This window comes from Ictidomys tridecemlineatus, chromosome 10 (genome assembly GCF_052094955.1).
Source record: "Ictidomys tridecemlineatus isolate mIctTri1 chromosome 10, mIctTri1.hap1, whole genome shotgun sequence".
Classification (NCBI taxonomy): domain Eukaryota; kingdom Metazoa; phylum Chordata; class Mammalia; order Rodentia; family Sciuridae; genus Ictidomys; species Ictidomys tridecemlineatus.
In genome coordinates, this window is record NC_135486.1 from 11,535,121 (window position 1) to 11,559,350 (window position 24,230).

A 24,230-nucleotide genomic window follows, 5' to 3' on the forward strand; every position below is an offset into this window, starting at 1 on the left:
TAACTTTCTCCTTTTTTACTTATCCTCCTCCTACATGTTCCACCACCTCCCAGCACTTGGGCTGGGGACCAAACCTTTGACATGTGGGCCTTCTAGAGACATTCCGAGTCTAAACTATAGCAGATAAATGCTTTGGGGAATTAAGGAAGCCATTTATGTGGATATATGGGAGTTGAGAATTTCAAGTAGAGTATGATAACAAGTAAAAAGTCAAAGATATGTTCGAAGAATAGCAGGGCAATCATTGTTGACACAGTGGGCTAAGCTTAGGATTAGTGGCTAGGAGATGAGTTCAGAGAGATGACATTGAATCACATAGCAGAAATGCTATTTGCTACAAAGCATACAGGATATGACTCTATTCAGCACATACTGTGTTTGAATTGATAAACATCCTTGTGACATGTGGGAAATTAGGGGAAAAAAAAGAAAGGTGGAGGGATCTTATGAAAATTGAATGGAGATCAGTAGAGTATAGGAAAGAAACCAGGGGAAGAAAGAAAAGGAGGGAAAGTGGAAATACTGGGTAATATTGGCTAAATTATATTGTTCTGTTGCACGCCTGTATAAATATGTGACAACAAATCCCATCATTATGTACAACTAAAAGGCGCCAATAAAAAAGTATGGAAGGGGGAGTTAGTGGCTGACAGTCTGGAGGAAAGGAGCAATTGGAACTAGTTACTAAAAAAGTAAACAGACAAAAATCCATAAAGTCAGTTGGATATACAAGTCTGAAGGAGTGTTTGGGAGCAGAGAGGTACTATGGTCATCAGCATCAAGTATTCAGAGCTAGATGGAATCACCTAAAGAATGAGCACAGATGAAAACCCTGGGACGACACACTTTAAGATACAGATATTTGAATCAACAAAGGAAATTATAGGTAGGAGTTTTCCACGGTCATACTAAGCACTTATTTTAAGAAAGATTGATCACCTTTGCCAAATGCTGACAATAAGCTAAATAAAGTGAGAGCTTTGAAATACCCATTGAATCTAGCAATTAGAGAGGATTGGTGACTTTGCCAAAATTGGTTTAACTCTGGTTGTGAGGTGAAGAATTGATTAGATTTGAGGGAATGGTGGCGAAAAAGTGGGGCATTTTTTAGTGATTTTGCTGTAAAGGACTGAGAGAAATTATGCTGCAAAGAAATCGGGTAGTACCTGGGGAGGAGTAAAAGATGAAAGATGTGAGGTGAAGTGTTTTGTTTATGAAATGGGATTCATGACAGTATGTTTTAATGCTGGTGGAAATGACATAGTAGAATGGGGAAAACCACAAGACAAAGAACAGTTACTCCAACACAACATTATTCTTGAATAGATGAAAATAAATTAAGTCCAGTACTATAGTGTAACAGGAATAGTTTGTCCACTTTAACTGGAAGAAAAGAGATGCATTTGGTTACAAATGCAGGTCATTTGATAGATTATATTGTGGGATTCTGTAGACATTCTTCTGATTGCATTGGTTCTTCAGAAATAGAAGAAGCAAGGTCTGAGAATTTTGAGGAAGAAGTGGTAATAGGTTGAACAAAGAGAAAGGGAAATGAAAGTCATATACAATAGAGTGAAATCATAGTAAGTAGGAGAACATAATAGATTTGATAGGCCTTTATGAAGAATATACATGAGATTTTTGATAAAGTGAAACCAGTCAACAAAGTTATGTATTCTTCAACTAGGTTCATGTGCTCAGCTTAAATCTGGAGTAGAGCTAAGAATTGAATCTAATCAGAGTTGAGATTTTTCAACTCTGTACCAGAGGACTCCAGGGTAGTGCAAGAGATGAAAGAGGGAGTCTTCAAGACTTGTCTTGAAGGAAACCAAGCCAAGTAAAAGGAGGGAGGTGATAAACAGTAAAAAGTTAGTGTAGCCACTGGATTTCAAGTCCTAGTGGTATCAGATACTATTACTCAATTCAAGATGACAAAAGGAATGGAAGATAAAAGTGATGGAAGGTAAGATCATTGGAGGATGAGAGAGGTCAAGAAACTGAGACACCAAGGTATTAGGAGTGTCATCTCTGCATATTACAATCACTAAGATTGATGATAAGGATAATACTGTTTCATAGGATCTTTTTTCTCTAATAAAGTCTTCAGAACATAGGAAAATAACAGTAGGTAAATGAGTGACGTTAATGTGTTGACATCTTTTGTAGTATTATCTAGCATGATAGCCACTAGTCACATGTTGCTACTAAATATTAATTATTAAAATAAAAATCCCGTTCCTCAGCTATACTGGCCAGGTTGCAAGTGCTCCATAGTCACATGTTAACTAGAGGCATTGTATTGGAGAGCACTGATCTACTAGTGCCTTGAACTTAATAGATGGCAGAGGATTTTAGGGAAGAAAGTGGAATAATAAACTGGAAGAGACTGTGAAGAGCAAGTAGTAGGATTATGTCTACCTACCTCCAAGCTCAATTTACAAGAAACTTGAGGAAAGGTTAAGATTTGCAGAGGACCAAGAGTTTCAGAGAGTACAGCTGGAAAGGTTTGGAGGAGTGACTAGATCAAGTTAGAGAATAAATAAAGCTTGTTTGGGTTAAAAAAGCCTATTTGGGTTAAAAAATTTTAATGATTGAAGAATTGAAGGTTTTTGTTTTGTTTTTTAACTGATCAAGGGAATGTACCAAAAAGTCTAAAACATCCTATAATAGGGAAAATATTGGAGCATTCTCCATAGCATCAAGGGAAAAGATGTACATTTTCTTTTTTTTTTTTAAGATGTACATTTTCATTGTTTTTTTCAACATAGAGATCCTAGCTAGCATATAAAATAAAAGAAACTTTTTTTCCTGAAAGGAATATAAAATAGGGGGAATTTTATTTATCATATTATAATTTACTCATCTATAGAAAACTCAAACTACAGATAAAACATGATTCAAAACAATTAAATTTCTCCTCCTAAACTAAACACAGAATTGCCTTGTGATTAAGCAGTTAGTTTCTGAGTATATACCCAAAATAATGGAAAGCAAAAACATAAATATTTTTGTATCTGTGATCATAGTAACATTTTAAGTAGAAACGATCCAAACATCTGTAAAGGGATGAATAAATGAATGAAATGTTATATATATGTATAATGGAATATTATTTGGCATTAAAAAGAATGGAATTCTGCAACATATTACAACATGGATAATCCTTGCAGATTTATGCAGTGTGAAATGAGTAGATACAGAAAGACAAATATGATTGATTCTACTTGACCTAGCATGATCATATTTATAGAGGCAGAGAGCAGAGTAGTAGTTACTAGTGACTGGGAAAGATGCAAACAGGGAGTAATTGTTTACTTGGTATAGAGTTGTTATGATTTGGATGGTTCCCAAAGTTCAGGTGTTAAAGCCTTGGTCCCCAGATAATGGTGCTCTTGGGAGGTAGTGGAACTTTTAAGAGGTAGGACCTAATGGAAAGAAGTTAGGCTATTGGGCGGGTGCCCTCAAAAGGTAAATACTGGGACCGTGACTCCTTTCTGTCTTTCTTCCTGGCTGCCATGAGGTGAGCAGCTTTGCCCCACACTCTACTCCCCATCATGACGTTTTGCTTTGCAACGGGGCCAAGTGATCATGGATTGAAACAATGAGCTAGGATTAATTGTTTTCTCCATAGAATAGGTTTAGGGCTGGAGATATAGCTCAGTTGGTAGAGTGCTTGCCTCCCATGCACAAAGCCCTGGGTTCAATCTCCAGCACCACAAAAAAGGGGGGGAGTAGGTTTATCTCAGGTATTTGTAAAGCAAAGGAAAGCTAACATAGCTGAGAATTGGGGTCTTTGCTATAACTATATCTGCTTATGTGATTTAGAAAGGCCTTTAGAATTGGTTTCTAGAGGGGAATTTGGAAACGTTCGGAGAAGCAGGCTAGAGAAAGCTTGGAACATTGTAAGCAAAACATAATGGGTGATTCTGATACAGGAGCTCAGAAGACCAGAATGGTAATAGGAAAATGAACAGTGAAGGTGAAGACTATACTCATGAGGTTTCAGATGGAAATCAGGACTCTATTGGGAATTGAACTAGTGGCTCTTTGTGTTACATTCTGGCATGGAACAGCCTGTCTATATTTTGTCCATGACCTGAGACTTTGTGGGATGCTGAGTTTAAAGGTGGCAGGGTTAGAGTCCCTACAAACAAACTGGTTTATCTGGCAGAGGAAATTTCAAGGCAGCACAGCATTCAGGCAATAGCATGAATATGGAATGGGGAGCAAAAGGGAGAGTGAAAAGTTTTGAAAAGCTTGCAGTGTGACCAGAAAAGAAATGTGTTTACATTTGTATGGTTACCTAAGATATAGGTGCCATTAAAAAAAAAAAAAAAAAAAAAAAGGCCAAGTACTTTGCACCTGTCCAATAGAAACGATACCTTGAGGTCATCTCAGGAATCATCAAGATCACACCCATCTATTGGGTCAAAGCATTTTTTGGAGGACTCCTGAGGAGCCTTGCTCACACAGGGCTCCTGGGGAATTCTGGAAGAGAATTTGGAAAGGTTTGGAGAAGCAGCCTAGAGAAAGCTTGGTACATTGTAAGCAAAACATAATGAGTGATTCTAGTATAGGAGCTCAGAAGCCCAGAATGGTAATAGGAAAATGAACAGTGAAGGTGAAGACTATACTCGTGAGGTCCCAATTCAGTTGCCTTGTTCAGCCATCTAGGTACTTGGGGGTTGCAGCAGTAGTATACCCAGGTATACCTGGAAGAGCTTGCAACAGTAGCAGACTTTGGTATCAACTGTGTAATGTTGGTTTTGCAGACATTCAGAATGGAAGTCATGGAGGCTTCTGCTGAGATTTCAAAGGAAAACCTGAGGCCAGGCAAAGGTGGCAGGGTTAGAGTCCCTATAACAGACCCCAACAGGACAGTGCATGCCATTGTGGGAGGCTGAGGCTGCAGTAGAGACCATAGGAAGTCAGAGGTGCCAGAAGCATGGAATGCTACTAAGGACAGTGAGCAGTTTTCCCAAAAGAGTGGCCATCTGTGTTACAGCCAGGAAGGCTACAGCTCACACCATGCCACTGTATTACTTGGTGCCAGACATGGAGCTAGAGGGTTTAATATTTGCCCTGCTGGGATTCAGCCTTGTTTTGATCCAATTCTTTTTTGCTGTTTTCTTACCGCTCCCTTTTGGAATGAATGTTTACCCTGAGCCATTATATCTAGAAGCATGTGACCTGTTTTTTTATTTCTACAGGGGCTCACATCTAAGAGTTTGCATTGAATTTCTAAGGAGACTTTGGATTTGGACTTTTGAGCAATACTGGAACTGTTGAGACTTTGGGGATTCTTGCAGATGGTCTAAATACATTTTGCATTATAAGATAGACATAAGCTTTTGGGAACAAGAGACAAAATGTTATATTTGTTTGTTTGTTTGTTTGTTTTTTAGCTGCAGATGGGCACAATATCTTTCTTTTCTTAATGCGGTGCTAAGAATTGAACCCACACATGCGAGACAAGCGCTCTACCACTAAGCCCCAGCCCCAGCCCTGGTTTGATTCTTAAATGCTCTGTGAATCCTTGGTTGGTAGCATATGGCCCTGTTGGGAAATGATGGAAACTTTAGTAGGTGGGACCTTGTGAAGAAGTTGTAAATGTGCCCTTGCAGGGGATATTGGGTCTCTGGTCTGTGTGTGTCTGTCTGTCTCTCTCTCTGGCTTCTGGTAAAAAAGTAAGTTAGCAGCTTACTTACAAAACTGGCCACATCTTCCCCCCCATCATGATATTCCACCTCATTGCAAGCCCCGAAAACAGAGGAGCCAAGCAATGATGGACTGAAGCCAAAAATAAATCTTTCCATTCTTTAGGTTGATAATCTCACAGTGACAGAAATCTGACTAAGTGTTCAGTTTGAGAAAATGAACAAGTTCTGGTTGTAATAACAGTGCAAACGTAATCAATGCCATTGAATTACACAGTTAAAAATGGTTACAAGAGTCAATTTTATGTTATTCCTGTTGTCCCATGGGTTAAAAAAAAAAATAGGGTTTACTAAGGTGGCTGAATATATGAATAATATATAAAATGGGTTACATTTCAGACAATTCAAAAGCATCATTTAAGAGGACACATTTTATAATATCAACAGAAGAAACAAAAAAAATTTGTAAATGTGTAAGATCTGTGTAACAGAAAATTATAAAACCATAGAAGATGAAGCAACATCCCATGTTTGGGAAAGGAAAATTTAAAGATTAAGTTCTCCCTGGATATATATAAATTATCTGCAACATGAATCAAAGTCCCAGTCTGAGCAGGTAAAATGATCTTACAGATAGAAAATTCTATAGACTCTAATAGATAACTGTTAGACCTAATAAACTCATTCAGTAGTATTCTAAGATACAAAATCAATATACAGAGATCCATTATGTTTCTGTATACTAATAACAAACTATCTGAAAAATTAAGAAAAAATAATCTCATATATAGTCACATCCAAAAGAACAAAATACTTGAATAAATTCAGCCAAGGAGGTAAAAAGATTTGTACACTCAAAACTTTAAAATGTTGATGAAAGAAAAGAAGATACATAAAAATGGAAAGATACCCTGTGATTGTGGTTGAAAGAATTTATCTTGTTAAAATGTCTATAATACCTAAAGGGATCTGTAGATTCAGCACAATCCCTATCAAAATTCCAGTGACACTCTTTATAGCAATAGAAAAAATAATTCTAAAATTCATATAGAGCCATAAAAAGCCCAGAATAGCCAAAGCATTCTTAAGCATAAACAAAGGTGGAGGCAAAATATACTACAAAGTTACAGTTATCAAAACAATGTTACCTGGCCAGATTTAATCATTCTAAGTGTATGTATACTTCAAAACATAGTGCTATAAATGACAATATTTATTATTTCTGCCAGTTAAAAAGCAGTGTGTCATAGTATAAAAACATCCAGATGAATGGAACAAAATAAAGGTTAAAAAAAAATAGTAATAGCTTGATAATCATTTTACAATATATGCAGTCAACTGATCTTTGACAAAAGTGCCTCAATGTAGTATAGGGAAAGGATAGTCTTTTCAAGGAATGGTGTTAGAAAACTGGTTATCCACATGCAAAAGAAAGAAATTGGGTCCTTATCTCACACCATGTACAAAAATAAAATGGATTAAAAACTTAAATGTTGTAGCGCTTGCCTAGCATGGGTTCTATCCTAAAGACCATATTAAAAAAAAAAAAACATAAAAAAGGTTCAATTCTTAAAACTATAAAACTACTTGGGGGGCATGCAGGGGGATGGAAGAAAAGCTTCCTAACATTGATGTTAAGACCCCGTATAATCCTATATCCAAAAAATCATTATCTAGGCACAAAGTACAATCAACCAAAACAAAAATAGACAAATGAAGCTGCATGATACTAAAAGGTTGCTACACAGCAAAGAAGACAATCCACAGTGCAGAGAGAGTCTACAGAATTGAGAGGATGTTTGCTGTACATACATCTACTAAGGGGTTAATAGTCCAAAAATCTAATGCAAGGGGAAGAAAACAACCTATTTAAAAATGGGCAAAAGGGGGCTGGGACTGTAGCTCAGTGGCAGAGTGCTTGCCTTGGGCGTGGGAGGCACTTGGTTCGATCTTCAGCACCACATAAAAAATACACAGATAAAATAAAGGCATGCTGTCCATCTATAACTAAAAAATAAATAAATAATAAAAATGGGCAAAAGGATCTGAATTGACATTTTTCAAAAGACATAAATGACCAGCAGGTATATGAGAAAGTACTCAACATTACTAATCATCAGGGTAAATGCACATCAAAACCACAGCGTGTCACTGCATACATGTTAGAATGGTGATAATCAGAGACAAGAAATAATAAATGTTAGGGTGTGGAGAAAAAGGAACCCTTGTACACTGTTGGTGGGAATGCAAGTTGTGACAGTCATTAGGAAACATAGCATGGAGGTGCCTCAGAATTGAAATAAATTTGCCATAACATCCAGCAATTAAACTAGTAGGTATATATGCAAAGGAATTGAAATCAATATCTCAAAGAGATGTCTACACTTTGCATGTTCATTGCATCATTATTCACAAAAGCCAAGATATAAAAGCAACCAAGGGTCAACGAATGAATGGGTAAAATACGATATATGTACATAGTGGAATACCATTCAGCCTTAAAAAGAAGGAAATTCTGTCATTTGCAGTAGCTTAGATGATCTTGAAGAACATTATCCTAAGTGAAATAAGCCAGATTTGGAGAAATACTGTATCACGTGTGTGTAATCTAAAGTTGAAGCAGAAAATAGAAGGTGGGCAATAGGTGCCAAGTGGCAGTTACGTAGAGTAAGTTTTGGAGATCTAATATACAACAAGGTGACTATAGCTAATAATTCTATATTGTATAGTTTAAATTTGCTAAGATCGTAAATGTTCTTATACATATGTAAAGGTAACTACATGAAGTGATGGGTATATTAATAGCTTGATAATCATTTTACAATATACGCATATCAAAACACATTCTACACCTTGAATATATAAAATTTTATTTTCTTGTTTATAAACTAATAATTCTGGAGAGAGAAATGATTGGTTATAAAATTATATGGAGTTGCACAGATTTAGAAAGAGCCAAGACATTACTGGAAAAAATGGGAATTAGAGACATGGGCACTTGGTCTCACCAATTTCAAGATTATTGTATAATTTGAACAGTGTGTATCTTCAAATGAAACAGAAGAAAGATCATAGAAATAAATCCTTGCTTTAGAACTCTGACACATGACAGCACTGTAAATCAGTGAGGAAACAAGGACTGTTTATTAATTGGAGCAGGTATCAGTTTAGAGGAAAAAAATTAATATAAGCCTCTATACTATTTTTTAAATCATTGTCAGATGAATGAAAGACTAGAATATAAAATACAAAATGTTAATGTTACTGGTATATAGTTCTTATATAGAAAGGTGATACATGTACGTTTGTTATAAAACTTAAAAATTAAACTAACAAAATCATACCAGGGGCAAACAATAATTGAGTTTCATAACCAAAGAATTATAATCTGCACCCAAGGCCAATATTTAAAAAATACTTACCTAGGCAAATGCACACATGCATACATATTGTATGGGAAGGCATATGAAGGGGTTGAGGGGTAATCTGAAAGTATTGGTGATTCACATGAGCAGGCAGATGGTGAAATTAAGGTGTTATAGAGATCTAACCAGAAACATCTGGAAATCTGTGGTCTCCTTTTTCATCAATGAAAGCATGAAGAGTTTGCCCCCATCTGTCCTACTCTTGGCCAAAAGAAGATGGAACCAAAATCATGTTGAGGTGGAACATTGGGAAGTACTTTGACCTTCTCCACCCTTTTTGCTCCTGGAGGGGGAGAATATAGTGAACTGACAGTATAATAAACATAAAATAATCAAAACTTCATACTTATATCAAGTTTGAACTACCACTAGAGAAATTACCTATGTTAACATTAATTCTTTTTTAAAAATAAATATTTATTTTTCAGTTGTAAATACCTTTAAAAGGTATTGGACACATCAAGTTTAAACTACCACTAGAGAAATTACCTATGTTAACATCAATTCTTTTTTTAAAATAAATATTTATTTTTCAGTTGTAAATACCTTTAAAAGATATTGGACACAATAAAGGTATTAGACACAATATCTTTATTTTTATGTGGTGCTGAGGATCGAACCCAGGGCCTTGCACATGCTAGGCGAGTGCTCTACCACTGAGCCATAACCCCAGCCCCTAATTAATTCTTTATATTTATTATTCTTTTGAATGATTCTACCACATCTCAGATGAAATCCTATAATCTGATTATTTATCTATTCTGAAATTGTAAAATATGTTATATATTTTATTATAATTTTAGTTTCAGATGTGGCAAGATGAATTAAGAATTAAAGTAACTTATTTCTCTTGATATTGTACCAAAGTTTTTGAGTAATTGATGTAGGAAAAAGAAGATAGGTTTATTGTTATCTCTACAATATTCCCTGTTTTGTGTATCTGACTGCTTGTTATACATGAGAAAAGGATGGTAGCAAGCAGGGGTTCACACCCAATCTGGAGAATGCTAATCAAAGTGTGTTCAGGTGGGCCCAGGGGAAGATTGTAAAACTGCTGTTTTAGACCATAGAATATCTAAGACATTATAGCAAAGGGCTCTTTGAATTATATTTTAAAGAGGGATACTGTTCATTTTTTTGGTAGAGAGAATTAGCAGTTAATCTGCATCTTTGAGGAAGAAAAAAGATCTCACCTGTACTATTTGTAATACTAGAAAGTGATTAGGTATCAGAATACTTTATGTCTAGAACCTGTCTTTGAGACCCTGAAAAATAGGAACAGACATCTTCATAAGTGGATGACTGAGAACATTAATATATTCTGCTATTTGCAAACCCTGTGATCACCTTTGAATCTCAAACTCCTCATCTCTGATACTCAGACTTTCTTGTTAAACTTATAGAATTAGAAAGCAAGAAGGTCATGGAACAATGTATTTCAAACTCTGAAACACAATGGATGCCAACCAAGAATTCTGTATCCAGCAAAATTAAGCTTCAGGTATGACAAGGAAATAAAAATCTTTCATGATAAACAAAAGTTAAAAGAATTTGCAGCCAGAAAACCAGCATTGCAAAGCATTTTGAGCAAAACACTACACGAGGAAGAAATGAAAAACAATAACCAAAACCATCAGAGGGAAGTGCCTCGGTAAAGACAGAGGGCGAGGGAAAGATAATCATGGAGAAACAAACTAAATTTTTTTAAAAAAGGATAAATAATCAAACATGGATGGAAGTACAAACCATATATCAATAGTAATTCTGAATGTTAATGGCTTAAACTCTCCAATAAAGCGACATAGGCTGGTATCATGGATTAAAAAAACAAATCCAACAATATGCTGCCTCCAGGAGACACATCTGATTGGAAAAGACATACACAGGCTGAAGGTGAAAGGATTGGAAAAAATATACCATGCACACGGTCCTCGTAAGCAAGCAGGGGTGGCCATCCTCATATCGAATAAAATCGACTTCAAGACTAAGTTAATCAAAAGGGATAAAGAAGGACATTATATACTGTTAAAAGGAACCATTCACCAACAAGACATAACAATTATCAATATTTATGTACCAAATAATGGCGCTGCGACATTCATAAAACAAATTCTCCTCAAGTTCAAGAATCAAATATACCACAACACAATAATTATGGGTGACTTCAACACACCTCTCTCACCATTGGACAGATCCTCCAAACAAAAGTTAAATAAAGAAACTATAGAACTCAATACCACAATCAATAACCTAGACTTAACTGACATATATAGACTATATCAACCATCATCAAATGGATATACTTTTTTCTCAGCAGCACATGGATCCTTCTCAAAAATAGACCATATATTATGCCATAGGGCAACCCTCAGTAAATATAAAGGGGTGGAGATAATACCATGCATTTTATCTGATCATAATGGAATGAAACTGGAAATTAATGATAAAAGAAGGAAGGAAAACTCCTACATCACATGGAAAATGAACAATATGTTACTGAATGATCAATGGGTTACAGAAGACATAAAGGAGGAAATAAAAAAATTCTTAGAGATAAATGAAAATACAGACACTACATATCGGAATCTATGGGACACAATGAAAGCAGTTTTAAGAGGAAAATTCATCGCCTGGTGGTCATTCCTCAAAAAAAGAAAAAACCAACAAATAAATGAGCTCACACTTCATCTCAAAGCCCTAGAAAAGGAAGAGCAAAACAACAGCAAATGTAGCAGAAGGCAAGAAATAATTAAAATCAGAGTGGAAATCAATGAAATTGAAACAAAAGAAACTATTGAAAAAATTAACAAGACTAAAAGTTGGTTCTTTGAAAAAATAAATAAGATCGACAGACCTTTAGCCATGCTAACAAAGAGAAGGAGAGAGAACTCAAATTACTAACATACGGGATGAAAAAGGCAATATCACAACAGATGCTACAGAAATACAGAAGACATTTAGAAATTATTTTAAAAACCTATATTCCAGTAAAATAGAAGATAGTGAAGACATCGATAAATTTCTTAAGTCATATGATTTGCCCAGACAGAGTCAGGAGGATACACACAATTTGAACAGACCAATATCAATGGATGAAATTGAAGAAGCCATCAAAAGACTACCAACCAAGAAAAGCCCAGGACCGGATGGGTATACAGCGGAGTTTTACAAAACCTTTAAAGAAGAATTAACACCAATACTTTTCAAGTTATTTCAGGAAATAGAAAAAGAGGGAGCTCTTCCAAATTCATTCTATGAGGCCAACATCACCCTGATTCCAAAACCAGACAAAGACACCTCAAAGAAAGAAAACTACAGACCAATATCTCTAATGAACCTAGATGCAAAAATCCTCAATAAAATTCTGGCGAATTGAATACAAAAACACATCAAAAAAATTGTGCACCATGATCAAGTAGGATTCATCCCTTGGATGCAAGGATGGTTCAATATACGGAAATCAATAAATGTTATTCACCACATCAATAGACTTAAAGATAAGAACCATATGATCATCTCGATAGATGCAGAGAAAGCATTTGACAAAGTACAGCATCCCTTTATGTTCAAAACATTAGAAAAACTAGGGATAACAGGAACTTACCTTGACATTGTAAAAGCTATCTATGCTAAGCCTCAGGCTAGCATCATTCTGAATGGACAAAAGTTAAAGGCATTCCCTCTAAAATCTGGAACAAGACAGGGATGCCCTCTATCACCACTTCTATTCAATATAGTTCTCGAAACACTGGCCAGAGCAATTAGACAAACGAAAAAAAATTAAAGGCATAAAAATAGGAAAAGAAGAACTTAAATTATCACTATTTGCAGATGACATGATTCTATACCTAGAAGACCCAAAAGGGTCTACAAAGAAACTACTAGAACTAATAAATGAATTCAGTAAAGTGGCAGGATATAAAATCAACACGCATAAATCAAAGGCATTTCTGTATATCAGCGACAAAACCTCTGAAACGGAAATGAGGAAAACTACCCCATTCACAATATCCTCCAAAAAAATAAAATACTTGGGAATCAACCTAACAAAAGAGGTGAAAGATTTATACAATGAAAACTACAGAACCCTAAAAAGAGAAGTAGAAGAAGATCTTAGAAGATGGAAAAATATACCCTGTTCATGGATAGGCAGAACTAACATTATCAAAATGGCGATATTACCAAAAGTTCTCTATAGGTTTAATGCAATGCCAATCAAAATCCCAATGGCATTTCTTGTAGAAATAGATAAAGCAATCATGAAATTCATATGGAAAAATAAAAGACCCAGAATAGCAAAAGCAATTTTAAGCAGGAAGTGTGAATCAGGCGGTATAGCGATACCAGATTTCAAACTATATTACAGAGCAATAGTGACAAAAACAGCATGGTACTGGTACCAAAACAGGCGAGTGGACCAATGGTATAGAATAGAGGACACAGAGACTAATCCACAAAGTTACAACTATCTTATATTTGATAAAGGGGCTAAAAGCATGCAATGGAGGAAGGATAGCATCTTCAACAAATGGTGTTGGGAAAACTGGAAATCCATATGCAACAAAATGAAACTGAATCCCTTCCTCTCGCCATGCACTAAAGTTAACTCTAAATGGATCAAGGAGCTTGATATCAAATCAGAGACTCTGCATCTGATAGAAGAAAAAGTTGGCTCCGATCTACATATTGTGGGGTCGGGCTCCAAATTTCTTAATAGAACACCCATAGCACAAGAGTTAATAACAAGAATCAACAAATGGGACTTACTTAAACTAAAAAGTTTTTTCTCAGCAAGAGAAACAATAAGAGAGGTAAATAGGGAGCCTACATCCTGGGAACAAATTTTTACTCCTCACACTTCAGATAGAGCCCTAATATCCAGAGTATACAAAGAACTCAAAAAATTAGACAATAAGATAACAAATAACCCAATCAACAAATGGGCCAAGGATCTGAACAGACACTTCTCAGAGGAGGACATACAATCAATCAACAAGTACATGAAAAAATGTTCACCATCTCTAGCAGTCAGAGAAATGCAAATCAAAACCACCCTAAGATACCATCTCACTCCAGTAAGATTGGCAGCCACTATGAAGTCAAACAACAACAAATGCTGGCGAGGATGTGGAGAAAAGGGTACTCTTGTACATTGCTGGTGGGACTGCAAATTGGTGCGGCCAATTTGGAAAGCAGTTTGGAGATTCCTGGGAAAGCTGGGAATGGAACCACCATTTGACCCTGCTATTGCCCTTCTCGGACTATTCCCTGAAGACCTTAAAAGAGCATACTACAGGGATACTGCCACATCGATGTTCATAGCAGCACAATTCACAATAGCTAGACTGTGGAACCAACCCAGATGCCCTTCAATAGATGAATGGATAAAAAAAATGTGGCATCTTTACACAATGGAGTACTATGCAGCAATAAAAAATGACAAAATCATAGAATTTGCAGGGAAATGGATGGCACTAGAGCAGATTATGCTTAGTGAAGCTAGTCAATCCCTAAAAAACAAATACCAAATGTCTTCTTTGATATAATGAGAGCAACCATGAACAGAGCAAGGAGGAAGAGCAGGAAGAAAAGACTAACATTTAACAGAGTCATGAGATGGGAGGGAAAGGGAGAGAAAAGGGAAATTGCATGGAAATGAAGGGAGACCCTCATTGCTATACAAAATTACATATAAGAGGTTGTGAGGGGAATGGGAAAATAAACAAGGAGAGTAATGAATTACAGTAGATGGGGAATAGAGAGAAGAAGGGAGGGGAGGGGAGGGGGGATAGTACGGGATAGGAAAGGTAGCAGAATACAACAATTACTAATTGGGCATTATGTAAAACTGTGGATGTATAACCGATGTGATTCTGCATTTGGGGGAAAATTGGGAGTTCATAACCCACTTCAATCTATTGTATGAAAATATGATATGTCAAGAGCTTTGTAATGTTGTGAACAACCAATAAAAAAAATAAAAAATAAAAAAAAAAAAAATAAATAAATTTAAGCCAGCTCTTCAAAAAAAAAAAAAAAAAAAAAAAAAAAGAAACTACTAGAACTAATAAATGAATTCAGTAAAGTGGCAGGATATAAAATCAACACGCATAAATCAAAGGCATTTCTGTATATCAGCGACAAAACTTCTGAAACGGAAATGAGGGAAAACACTCCATTTACAGTATCCTCCAAAAAAATAAAATACTTGGGAATCAACCTAACAAAAGAGGTGAAAGATTTATACAATGAAAACTACAGAACCCTAAAGAGAGAAGTAGAAGAAGATCTTAGAAGATGGAAAAATATACCCTGTTCATGGATAGGCAGAACTAACATTATCAAAATGGCGATATTACCAAAAGTTCTCTATAGGTTTAATGCAATGCCAATCAAAATCCCAATGGCATTTCTTGTAGAAATAGATAAAGCAATCATGAAATTCATATGGAAAAATAAAAGACCCAGAATAGCAAAAGCAATTCTAAGCAGGAAGTGTGAATCAGGCGGTATAGCGATACCAGATTTCAAACTATATTACAGAGCAATAGTGACAGAAACAGCATGGTACTGGTACCAAAACAGGCGGGTGGACCAATGGTACAGAATAGAGGACACAGAGACTAATCCACAAAGTTACAACTATCTTATATTTGATAAAGGGGCTAAAAGCATGCAATGGAGGAAGGATAGCATCTTCAACAAATGGTGCTGGGAAAACTGGAAATCCATATGCAACAAAATGAAACTGAATTCCTTTTTCTCGCTATGCACAAAAGTTAACTCAAAATGGATCAAGGAGCTTGATATCAAATCAGAGACTCTGCGTCTGATAGAAGAAAAAGTTGGCTCTGATCTACATATTGTGGGATCGGGCTCCAAATTCCTTAATAGGACACCCATAGCACAAGAGTTAATAACAAGAATCAACAAATGGGACTTACTTAAACTAAAAAGTTTTTTCTCAGCAAGAGAAACAATAAGAGAGGTAAATAGGGAGCCTACATCCTGGGAACAAATTTTTACTCCTCACACTTCAGATAGAGCCCTAATATCCAGAGTATACAAAGAACTCAAAAAATTAGACAATAAGATAACAAATAACCCAATCAACAAATGGGCCAAGGACCAGAACAGACACTTCTCAGAGGAGGATATACAATCAATCAACAAGTACATGAAAAAATGCTCACCATCTCTAGCAGTCAGAGAAATGCAAATCAAAACCACCCTAAGATACCATCTCACTCCAGTAAGATTGGCAGCCACTATGAAGTCAAACAACAACAAGTGCTGGTGAGGATGTGGAGAAAAGGGTTCTCTTGTACATTGCTGGTGGGACTGCAAATTGGTGCAGCCAATTTGGAAAGCAGTATGGAGATTCCTGGGAAAGCTGGGAATGGAACCACCATTCGACCCTGCTATTGCCCTTCTCGGACTATTCCCTGAAGACCTTAAAAGAGCATGCTACAGGGACACTGCCACATCGATGTTCATAGCAGCACAATTCACAATAGCTAGACTGTGGAACCAACCCAGAGGCCCTTCAATAGATGAATGGATAAAAAAAATGTGGCATCTATACACAATGGAGTACTATGCAGCAATAAAATATAACAAAATCATAGAATTTGCAGGGAAATGGATGGCACTAGAGCAGATTATGCTTAGTGAAGCTAGTCAATTCCTAAAAAACAAATACCAAATGTCTTCTTTGATATAATGAGAACAACTATGAACAGAGCAGGGAGGAAGAGCAGGAAGAAAAGATTAACATTAAACAGAGACATGAGATGAGAGGGAAAGGGAGAGAAAAGAGAAATTGCATGGAAATGAAGGGAGACCCTCATTGCTATACAAAATTACATATAAGAGGTTGTGAGGGGAATGGGAAAATAAACAAGGAGAGAAATGAATTACAGTAGATGGGGTAGAGAGAGAAGATGGGAGGGGAGGGGAGGGGGGATAGTAGGGGATAGGAAAGGAAGCAGAATACAACAATTACTAATTGGGCATTATGTAAAATTGTGGATGTGTAACCGACGTGATTCTGCAATCTGCATTTCGGGTAGAATTGGGAGTTCATAACCCACTTCAATCTAATGTATGAAATATGATATGTCAAGAGCTTTGTAATGTTGTGAACAACCAATAAAAAAAACTTATAGAATTAGATGAGAATTGTATAGGTGGAAGTGTTTTACACAATATAAAATAACAGTGTTTTAAGAACTATATTAAATAGAAGTGATGAAAGAGGGCATCCCTGTCTTGTTCCAGTTTTTAGAGGGAATGCCTTCAGTTTTTCTCCATTTAGAATGATGTTGGCCTGGGGCTTAGTGTAGATAGCCTTTATGATGTTGAGATATTTTCCTGTTATCCCTAGTTTTTCTAGTGTTTTGAACATAAAGCTGAAGAGTATTGGTATTAGTTTTTCTTTAAAGGTCTTATAGAACTCAGCTATTTATTTGTCCAGTCCTGGGCTTTTCTTGGTTGGTAGACTTTTGATGGCATCTGCTATTTCATCACTTGAAATTGATCTGTTTAAATTGTGTATATCATCCTGATTCAATTTGGGCAAATTATATGACTCTAGAAATTTGTCGATGCCTTCGATATTTTCTATTTTGATAATGCTGATGAAGTTAGCCAGTCCCCAAAAAACAAATGTCAAATGTTTTCTTTGGTATAAGGAGGCTGATTCATGATGGGATAGGGAGAGGGAGCATGGGAGGAATAGAAGAATAGGAATAGAGGAATAGGGCAGAGGGGTTGGAGGAGAAGGGAGGGGGCATGGGGTTAGAAATGATGGTGGAATGTGATGATCATTATTATCCAAAGTCCAGGTATAAAGACCCGAATTGGTATTAATATACTTTGTATACAACCAGAGATATGAAAAATTATGCTCTATATGTGTAATAAGAATTGTAACGCATTCCACTGTCATATATAAATAAAAATAAATTAATTAAATAATTTTTGACATGAAATGAAGGTGAAATCTTATTACATAGTAGTGAAATAATAACTTCATATGTTTAAGGAAAAAATTTATTCCTATCTTTAGAATGGAAAAATATATTTTTTTCTGAACCTTTTAGTTAACACTATTGTGAGTTTAATTTATTATAAGTTTTACAGTTATTATTAGAACTAGCCATCATCATTAGACTTGTCAAGAAAAACTGACTTGTATTACAAAATTTAGTATCTCTTAATGATTCTGCACGCATGATTTATTATTTTGAGGGGGTAGTCATTTAAAATATTTGGGCATTTGAGATGAATATAAATACATCTTTTAAATTAGGAAAGTGATCCAAGATTGCTGTGTCATTTAGAATAGCAAAGATAGAAATAATGTACTATAATTTACTACTTAATTTATAATTTTATGTACATACAAAGAATATTTTCAAATAATTTTGAGTTATTAATAGACATGCCTGATTTTGTTTTACTTGTACACTACCAAAATGTAATTAAAGAAAGTATAACTTTGAAATTAAAATCCAAATTTGTACTAAATACAACTTCAGATCTTTGCTATAATAAAATGGGACTTGTAAATAACCTAGGCTTTTCTGTTTGTTTTTTAGTTATTAAGTCGAAAAGACAAAACTACCTTTGAAAAATTAGAATATGTAATGAGTAAAGAAGATAACTACAAAAGACTCAGAGACTATATAAGTAGTTTAAAGATGACACCTTGCATTCCCTATTTAGGTGAGTTACATCACTGTGTGTTCGTTATTCCTAGTTGTTGCTTTTCCTTAATTCAGTAATTTGAATGAAATTCAAGGCATTGTAAAAAGCATATGTATCCTGAAAATAAATCATTGCAAGATTGCTAAGCTGAAAAAAATTGATTAAAGGAAGCTTTTGCTTTATTGTTTAGAATGTATTTTAATAATAAATTAGCCTTTTGCCCTTAAAGTTTTTTCATAGACAAAATCATTTTCTTCAAAATGGGCTAAATGGTAAAATGGTGTTTTAATTATCTTTTAAAGAATGAGATGGTAGTTTATAATGAAGCTTAATATATGAACTGAACATTGATCAAAGTTCTTGACAGATATTTCAGTGTGAGTTCTGAAGAGTAAATCTCAGTGTATATTGGTATTATCGTTTGCCTGGATAAAATGAGTCATGTAACTGTAGAAATTTAGCCTAGTACTGGGACAGTTCTGTATTTTATATATCATATTATTAAAAAATTTATCTGCTTACTATATATCTTATATATAGTAAATATAAATAAAAAAATTGTTTATAAATATAAAAAACTATTTAAACAAAAACTATTTAAACGGTTATTATTATGACTAGCCGTCATTGGACTTGTCAAGAAAAACTGTGACTTGTATTACAAGCATTATAATACTGTTTTCAACAAAATATGAATATAACCCTTTTAGGTGTTTGAATGAAGTCTCAAATAAGCTGTCCTTTTACATTTGTGTGTAAATTAAATATGTAGGAAAAAACCTCCAGATGTATATATGTAGCATGCACTAAAATTGATTGATCTGATCCTAGTAGAGAGTAAACAAATGATAAACAGTTGTTTTTTTCTATATCCATATCCCCCATCTTTACTTTGTCTCTTATATAACTGTTCATATGGGATTTCAAGATAATTATTTCTGTAATTGAGAAGTCTGTTGTTTAAGAGTCTCCCACCATGTGACTCTAAAAGTCTTTGCAATATCAGCAACTAGAAGACGAAGCAGGGCCAAAGGCAATGGATATACACCCATTCAACTTCCATAGAGTATCAGCCTTAAAAAAAAAAAAAAAAAAACAAGTTGAGCTCATTAGAACATTGTGGGATGTCCAGTAGGAATAGGGACATGTTGTGCAGAATAGCCTAGTTAGCCACTGCCCAGCATGTGTTCTACTTTTTAACATAGCCATGGTGTGGCCATACATGAAAATGTAAATTGGAGAAAAGGAGGAATAGAGGATTTTTTAAAGTAGTATCTTCATAATTCACAAGAATATAAGCTTTTATATCATTAAGAACATTAGACTGAGAATTGCCAATCCTTATTTCCAAACGGGCTCTACTATACCTAGCTTTCAAATCATTGATTTGAACTTTTTTCACTTTACCTAGAAATAGCATGCATAGGATCATAGAACCATGTTCTTTAGGCTGGATGGGGTCATCTTGATATCTTTTAATATACTTAGTTTACAATTTAGAAAATCAGGGTCCAGAAAGGTGGGAGAACTGGCTCACGATCCTAAGAACTATTAATTTGCCACCTAAAATCTTGACCTGACATGCTCTAGTTGCACCTGCTAAACATGATAAAATCTAACAGATCCTGTGATTGTTTTCCTTTTCATTGAATTCCATAATTTTTAATCTTGTAGGAAAAAAATTATTAAAAGTGAAAAAATGACAAATGAACCCTTAAGCTATGCAGGGAGTGTTGTTTTATATTTTTCCATAGTGAATACTTATTACAGAATTTGAAGCTCTGTGTTTGTGTGCATGTACACCATGTATATTCATGTACACTTTCATATGTGTACACAGAAAGATGGGGCAGAAACACTAGCAAAGTTGCTCAGTGGAATCCAGGAAGGTTTTTTCTGTTAGAGACTATAGCTGTTCTCTCCCAGAGAAATACTGAGTTGCAGATAACTAATTAATTAGGAGAAAATATTAAAATGATTATCTTCTGTATCTTCAGTTGATCACTTAATGACTCCTCTTCAGTTTCCTTTGTTTTTATGTTCTCATGACTTAATAAGGTCGCCACTCCCTTACTCTGGGCTGCACGTGAAGCAGAAGAACATCATGACCAAAGGGCTTGTCACAGGAAAGCTACTCAGCCCATGGTGACTAGAAAGCAAGGAGGGGATTTAAGAAAGATGAACCCTTCCAGGGCTTGCCGCCAATGGCCACCTCCTCCAGCCATACCCACCCGCCTGCAGTTACCACCCAGTTAGTCCATTCAAACTATGGTGGACTGATTACATTACAGCTCTCACAGTCCAGTCATTTCAGTTCTGGGTGTTCCTGCCTTAACATCGGAGCTTTTAAGGGCCACCTCATATCCAAACCATAACACAGTCTTCATATGTTTCATCTCTATCCTGTCATGTGATGAAGCATATAGATTGTGAGATGATTGTGGACTATTTGGCATAAATACTCAAAAATAAAATAAAATATTAGCTAAGTTACTATGACTTAGTTTAGTTAGATTCCAGCATGAAAATCATCATTTAATGTAGTGACAATTTGGTTTTCTCAAGAATAAGTGAGGCAAACTTTTTTTTTTTTTACAACTTTTTAACTTCTTGATTTACATCTTAGAAAGATAGTTCATTTTTTTATTCCTGATCTTCAGTACTAAAGTGTGTTGAATGCAGATTTTAATTAACCTTAGCTTATTTTCTATTATATTTACTTTTTCTTATTTTATTCTAATTTATAATTAAGTCTTGATTTTTTAAAATTTAACTTGCCTTGATTTCAGAATCCTTTCCAACTCATCTGAAAATTGGCTTAGTTCTGCTGCCAAAAATTTAAGCATTTATAGATGCTGTACATTTAATAAGGTAGACCTTGCCCTGAAGACATTTGGAAGATAATACTCCTTATACAATTTGGTGTCTTCTAAAACTGTTCTTCTTTAGGTATATAAGATTTGCATAATGCTACCCTTTATCCCTTATATCTACAGAGGTTCTTATGGAAAGAATATATCAACCAAAAGAATCTATAGTGTATAGAGAAGAGGTAATGACTCTTTCTCAACATGAGACAGGTAGTCTAAACTGATAGTGTTTTTTCCTGCTAAAAATAAGAATCCAAATCAACCATTCTTTGTGATGCTTAAAAAAAGGTATAGGTTTATGTGGTGATAAAACCCTTAAGTTGTTTGTTGTTGTTTTGGTACCAGGGGTTGAACCCAGAGGTGCTTAACCTCTGAGCCTCTTTATTTTGAAACAAGGTCTTGCTAAGTTGCTGAGGCTGGCTTTGAACCTCAGCCTCCCAAGCCACTGGGATTAGAGATATGCACCATTGCACTAAAACCCTTGTTTTCATACTGCCAAATGTATCTGTAATTCAGTGTAGATTGACTTATAAGAAATAGAAAATGTCTTCTTGGCTCCCCACTCCTCATCCCTTGAAATATTGCCTGTTCTGTTAGTTTGCATTCCAAAGTAAAAAAGTAGTCAGCCTGGACAATATAGTGAAAAATTCTTAGCGCAAGGATGCAATTTGTCTAGAGAGGAATAGTTTGGCAAATCTTAAGGAAAATTTTGTTTTATGTGAGAATTATTGCTTTAAATCTGAAAGTCATTAACAGTACTCATTTGTTCTTGTCATTGGAAAACAATCTTAAAGGGCTTATTGAAGAATTTGGCATGGGATGTTTTGCTTTGCTTCAGAGATAGAACAAAATTGTACAAAAATAATTTAGTTCTGTTAAACATGGTAAATACTCCTTCATCTGTGTTTTCTAAAGCCTTGTTTCTATTTTATTCATACAATGGGAAAATGCAATAGCTCAGCCAGAGCTTTCTCAACCAGGTAGCTTTCTTGGAGAGAACACATATTTTTTTTAAACTATGGAAGTAATTGTTTTAGTACTATATATTGCATCCTATTAAGTAGAAGCAGAATGTTACAGAGGAAGTTTTTATAAAATCTCTAGCCCTTTTGTAGGAAGCTTGTTGGCTGTTTTGATATGTCTAGATGCATAACTCCTTACTTTAAAGAGGCAGATCTCTCTCCCTTTCCCCTTTGCATTTTCAATTTAAAATAGCAAGAGAGCTGCCTCTATCATAATCTTCTGTAATATCAGTCTTACTCCCTGCTTTCTGGAAAATACCCTGTTTTATTTCTATAATTTTTCATTAGTCATCTCACCTCCAACAAAAGTGGAAACCCTTGTTTGTCTTGGTTCAAGGCTTTAGCATATGATCAAAAGTAAGAATTTAATAAATATTTCTTGGTTCAATGAATTAACTTAAAGGATCCTTTTCTAGCTCTTGCTATTGTTCCAGCAACTTTGTTTTAATTTTTGTTTAACTACAATAAATGTATTTGTGTGGCATATTAGCATGGATCAACTCTGTACTCACCCCAGTTTTCTCTTGGTGCCTCAACTAGTAACCAGCTTTGCTGAGCACTGTGCTTGGTCCATGCCTTTGTGGGACTTAATATCACTTTAATAACCAAAGTTCAGGTTGATATCATTGCCTCATGAAAAACTCTCCTTTATGCTGTTTTGGGAGAGGCATGTCGTCATCTTTTGTATTGCATTGTTAGTGGTATCTTCATCACAGTTAACAAAATTTTTAAAGCATACCTAAACTTAGAAGAATCTTAAGATTGTTATCTTTTTTTTCAGTCATTTATGCATGTATTGCCATGTGGAATACTGTTCTCAGAATATAGTTCTTTAATTTTACATTAATTTAAGAAATTTCTTTTAACCTATTACAAATATTTTTAAATAATAGTTTCAGATAATTTCAATAAAGCCCAAGACTTTCTTCAATTCTGTATGAATCAATGGGCTGTTTTCATTTCCCTTTGATATAATTTTACTTGATTAAATACATAAAAGATTCTGTGATCTCAAATGCCTTATGGTATAAAACTGACACTGGCTTTTAATATTTTAAGAATTTTACTCCATTTTATTTTTTTGACTTGACTGGTAGACAGTACACCATGGATTACTTGGCCCTATTGTTTTGATTACATGTTGTTATATATTGTATTCTAAAACAGCAACAAAGCATGTTCTATCATTTTCCTTTGAATCCTGAGAATGAGCTCTGACCAAATGGCAGCTTGCCCTGGCTTTTTCTTTAGCCAAAATTATATTCTCTTTTTCCATTACCTCATTTATATCATTTTTTACTCCTTTTTTAAAAATATTTGCTTTTTAGTTGTAGATGGACATAATATCTTCATTTTATTTATTTTTATCTGGTGCTGAGTATTGAATCCAGTGCCTCATACGTGCGAGGCAAGTTGTCTACCACTGAGCCACAACCCTTTCTTTTTTTATACACTTAAAATTCCTCTAGTTTGGGGGTTTGGTTTTTTTGTTTGTTTCTTTGTTTGTTTGTTTTAGTATGTATTTTCTGAAGATTACTCTAGACC

The 24,230-nt window shown here is 35.0% G+C and overlaps 1 protein-coding gene across 3 annotated transcripts in view; it reads left to right on the forward strand.

Moving 5' to 3' along the window:
- Positions 1-24,230, forward strand: part of Ralgps2 (Ral GEF with PH domain and SH3 binding motif 2) — a 168,687-nt gene that overhangs the window by 72,607 nt on the left and 71,850 nt on the right. For all 3 annotated transcript variants that reach the window (XM_078022374.1, XM_078022375.1, XM_078022376.1), the window contains exon 8: positions 18,685-18,811. In XM_078022374.1, coding sequence (XP_077878500.1) covers positions 18,685-18,811 — 127 coding nt within the window. The remainder of the gene's footprint in view (positions 1-18,684; positions 18,812-24,230) is intronic.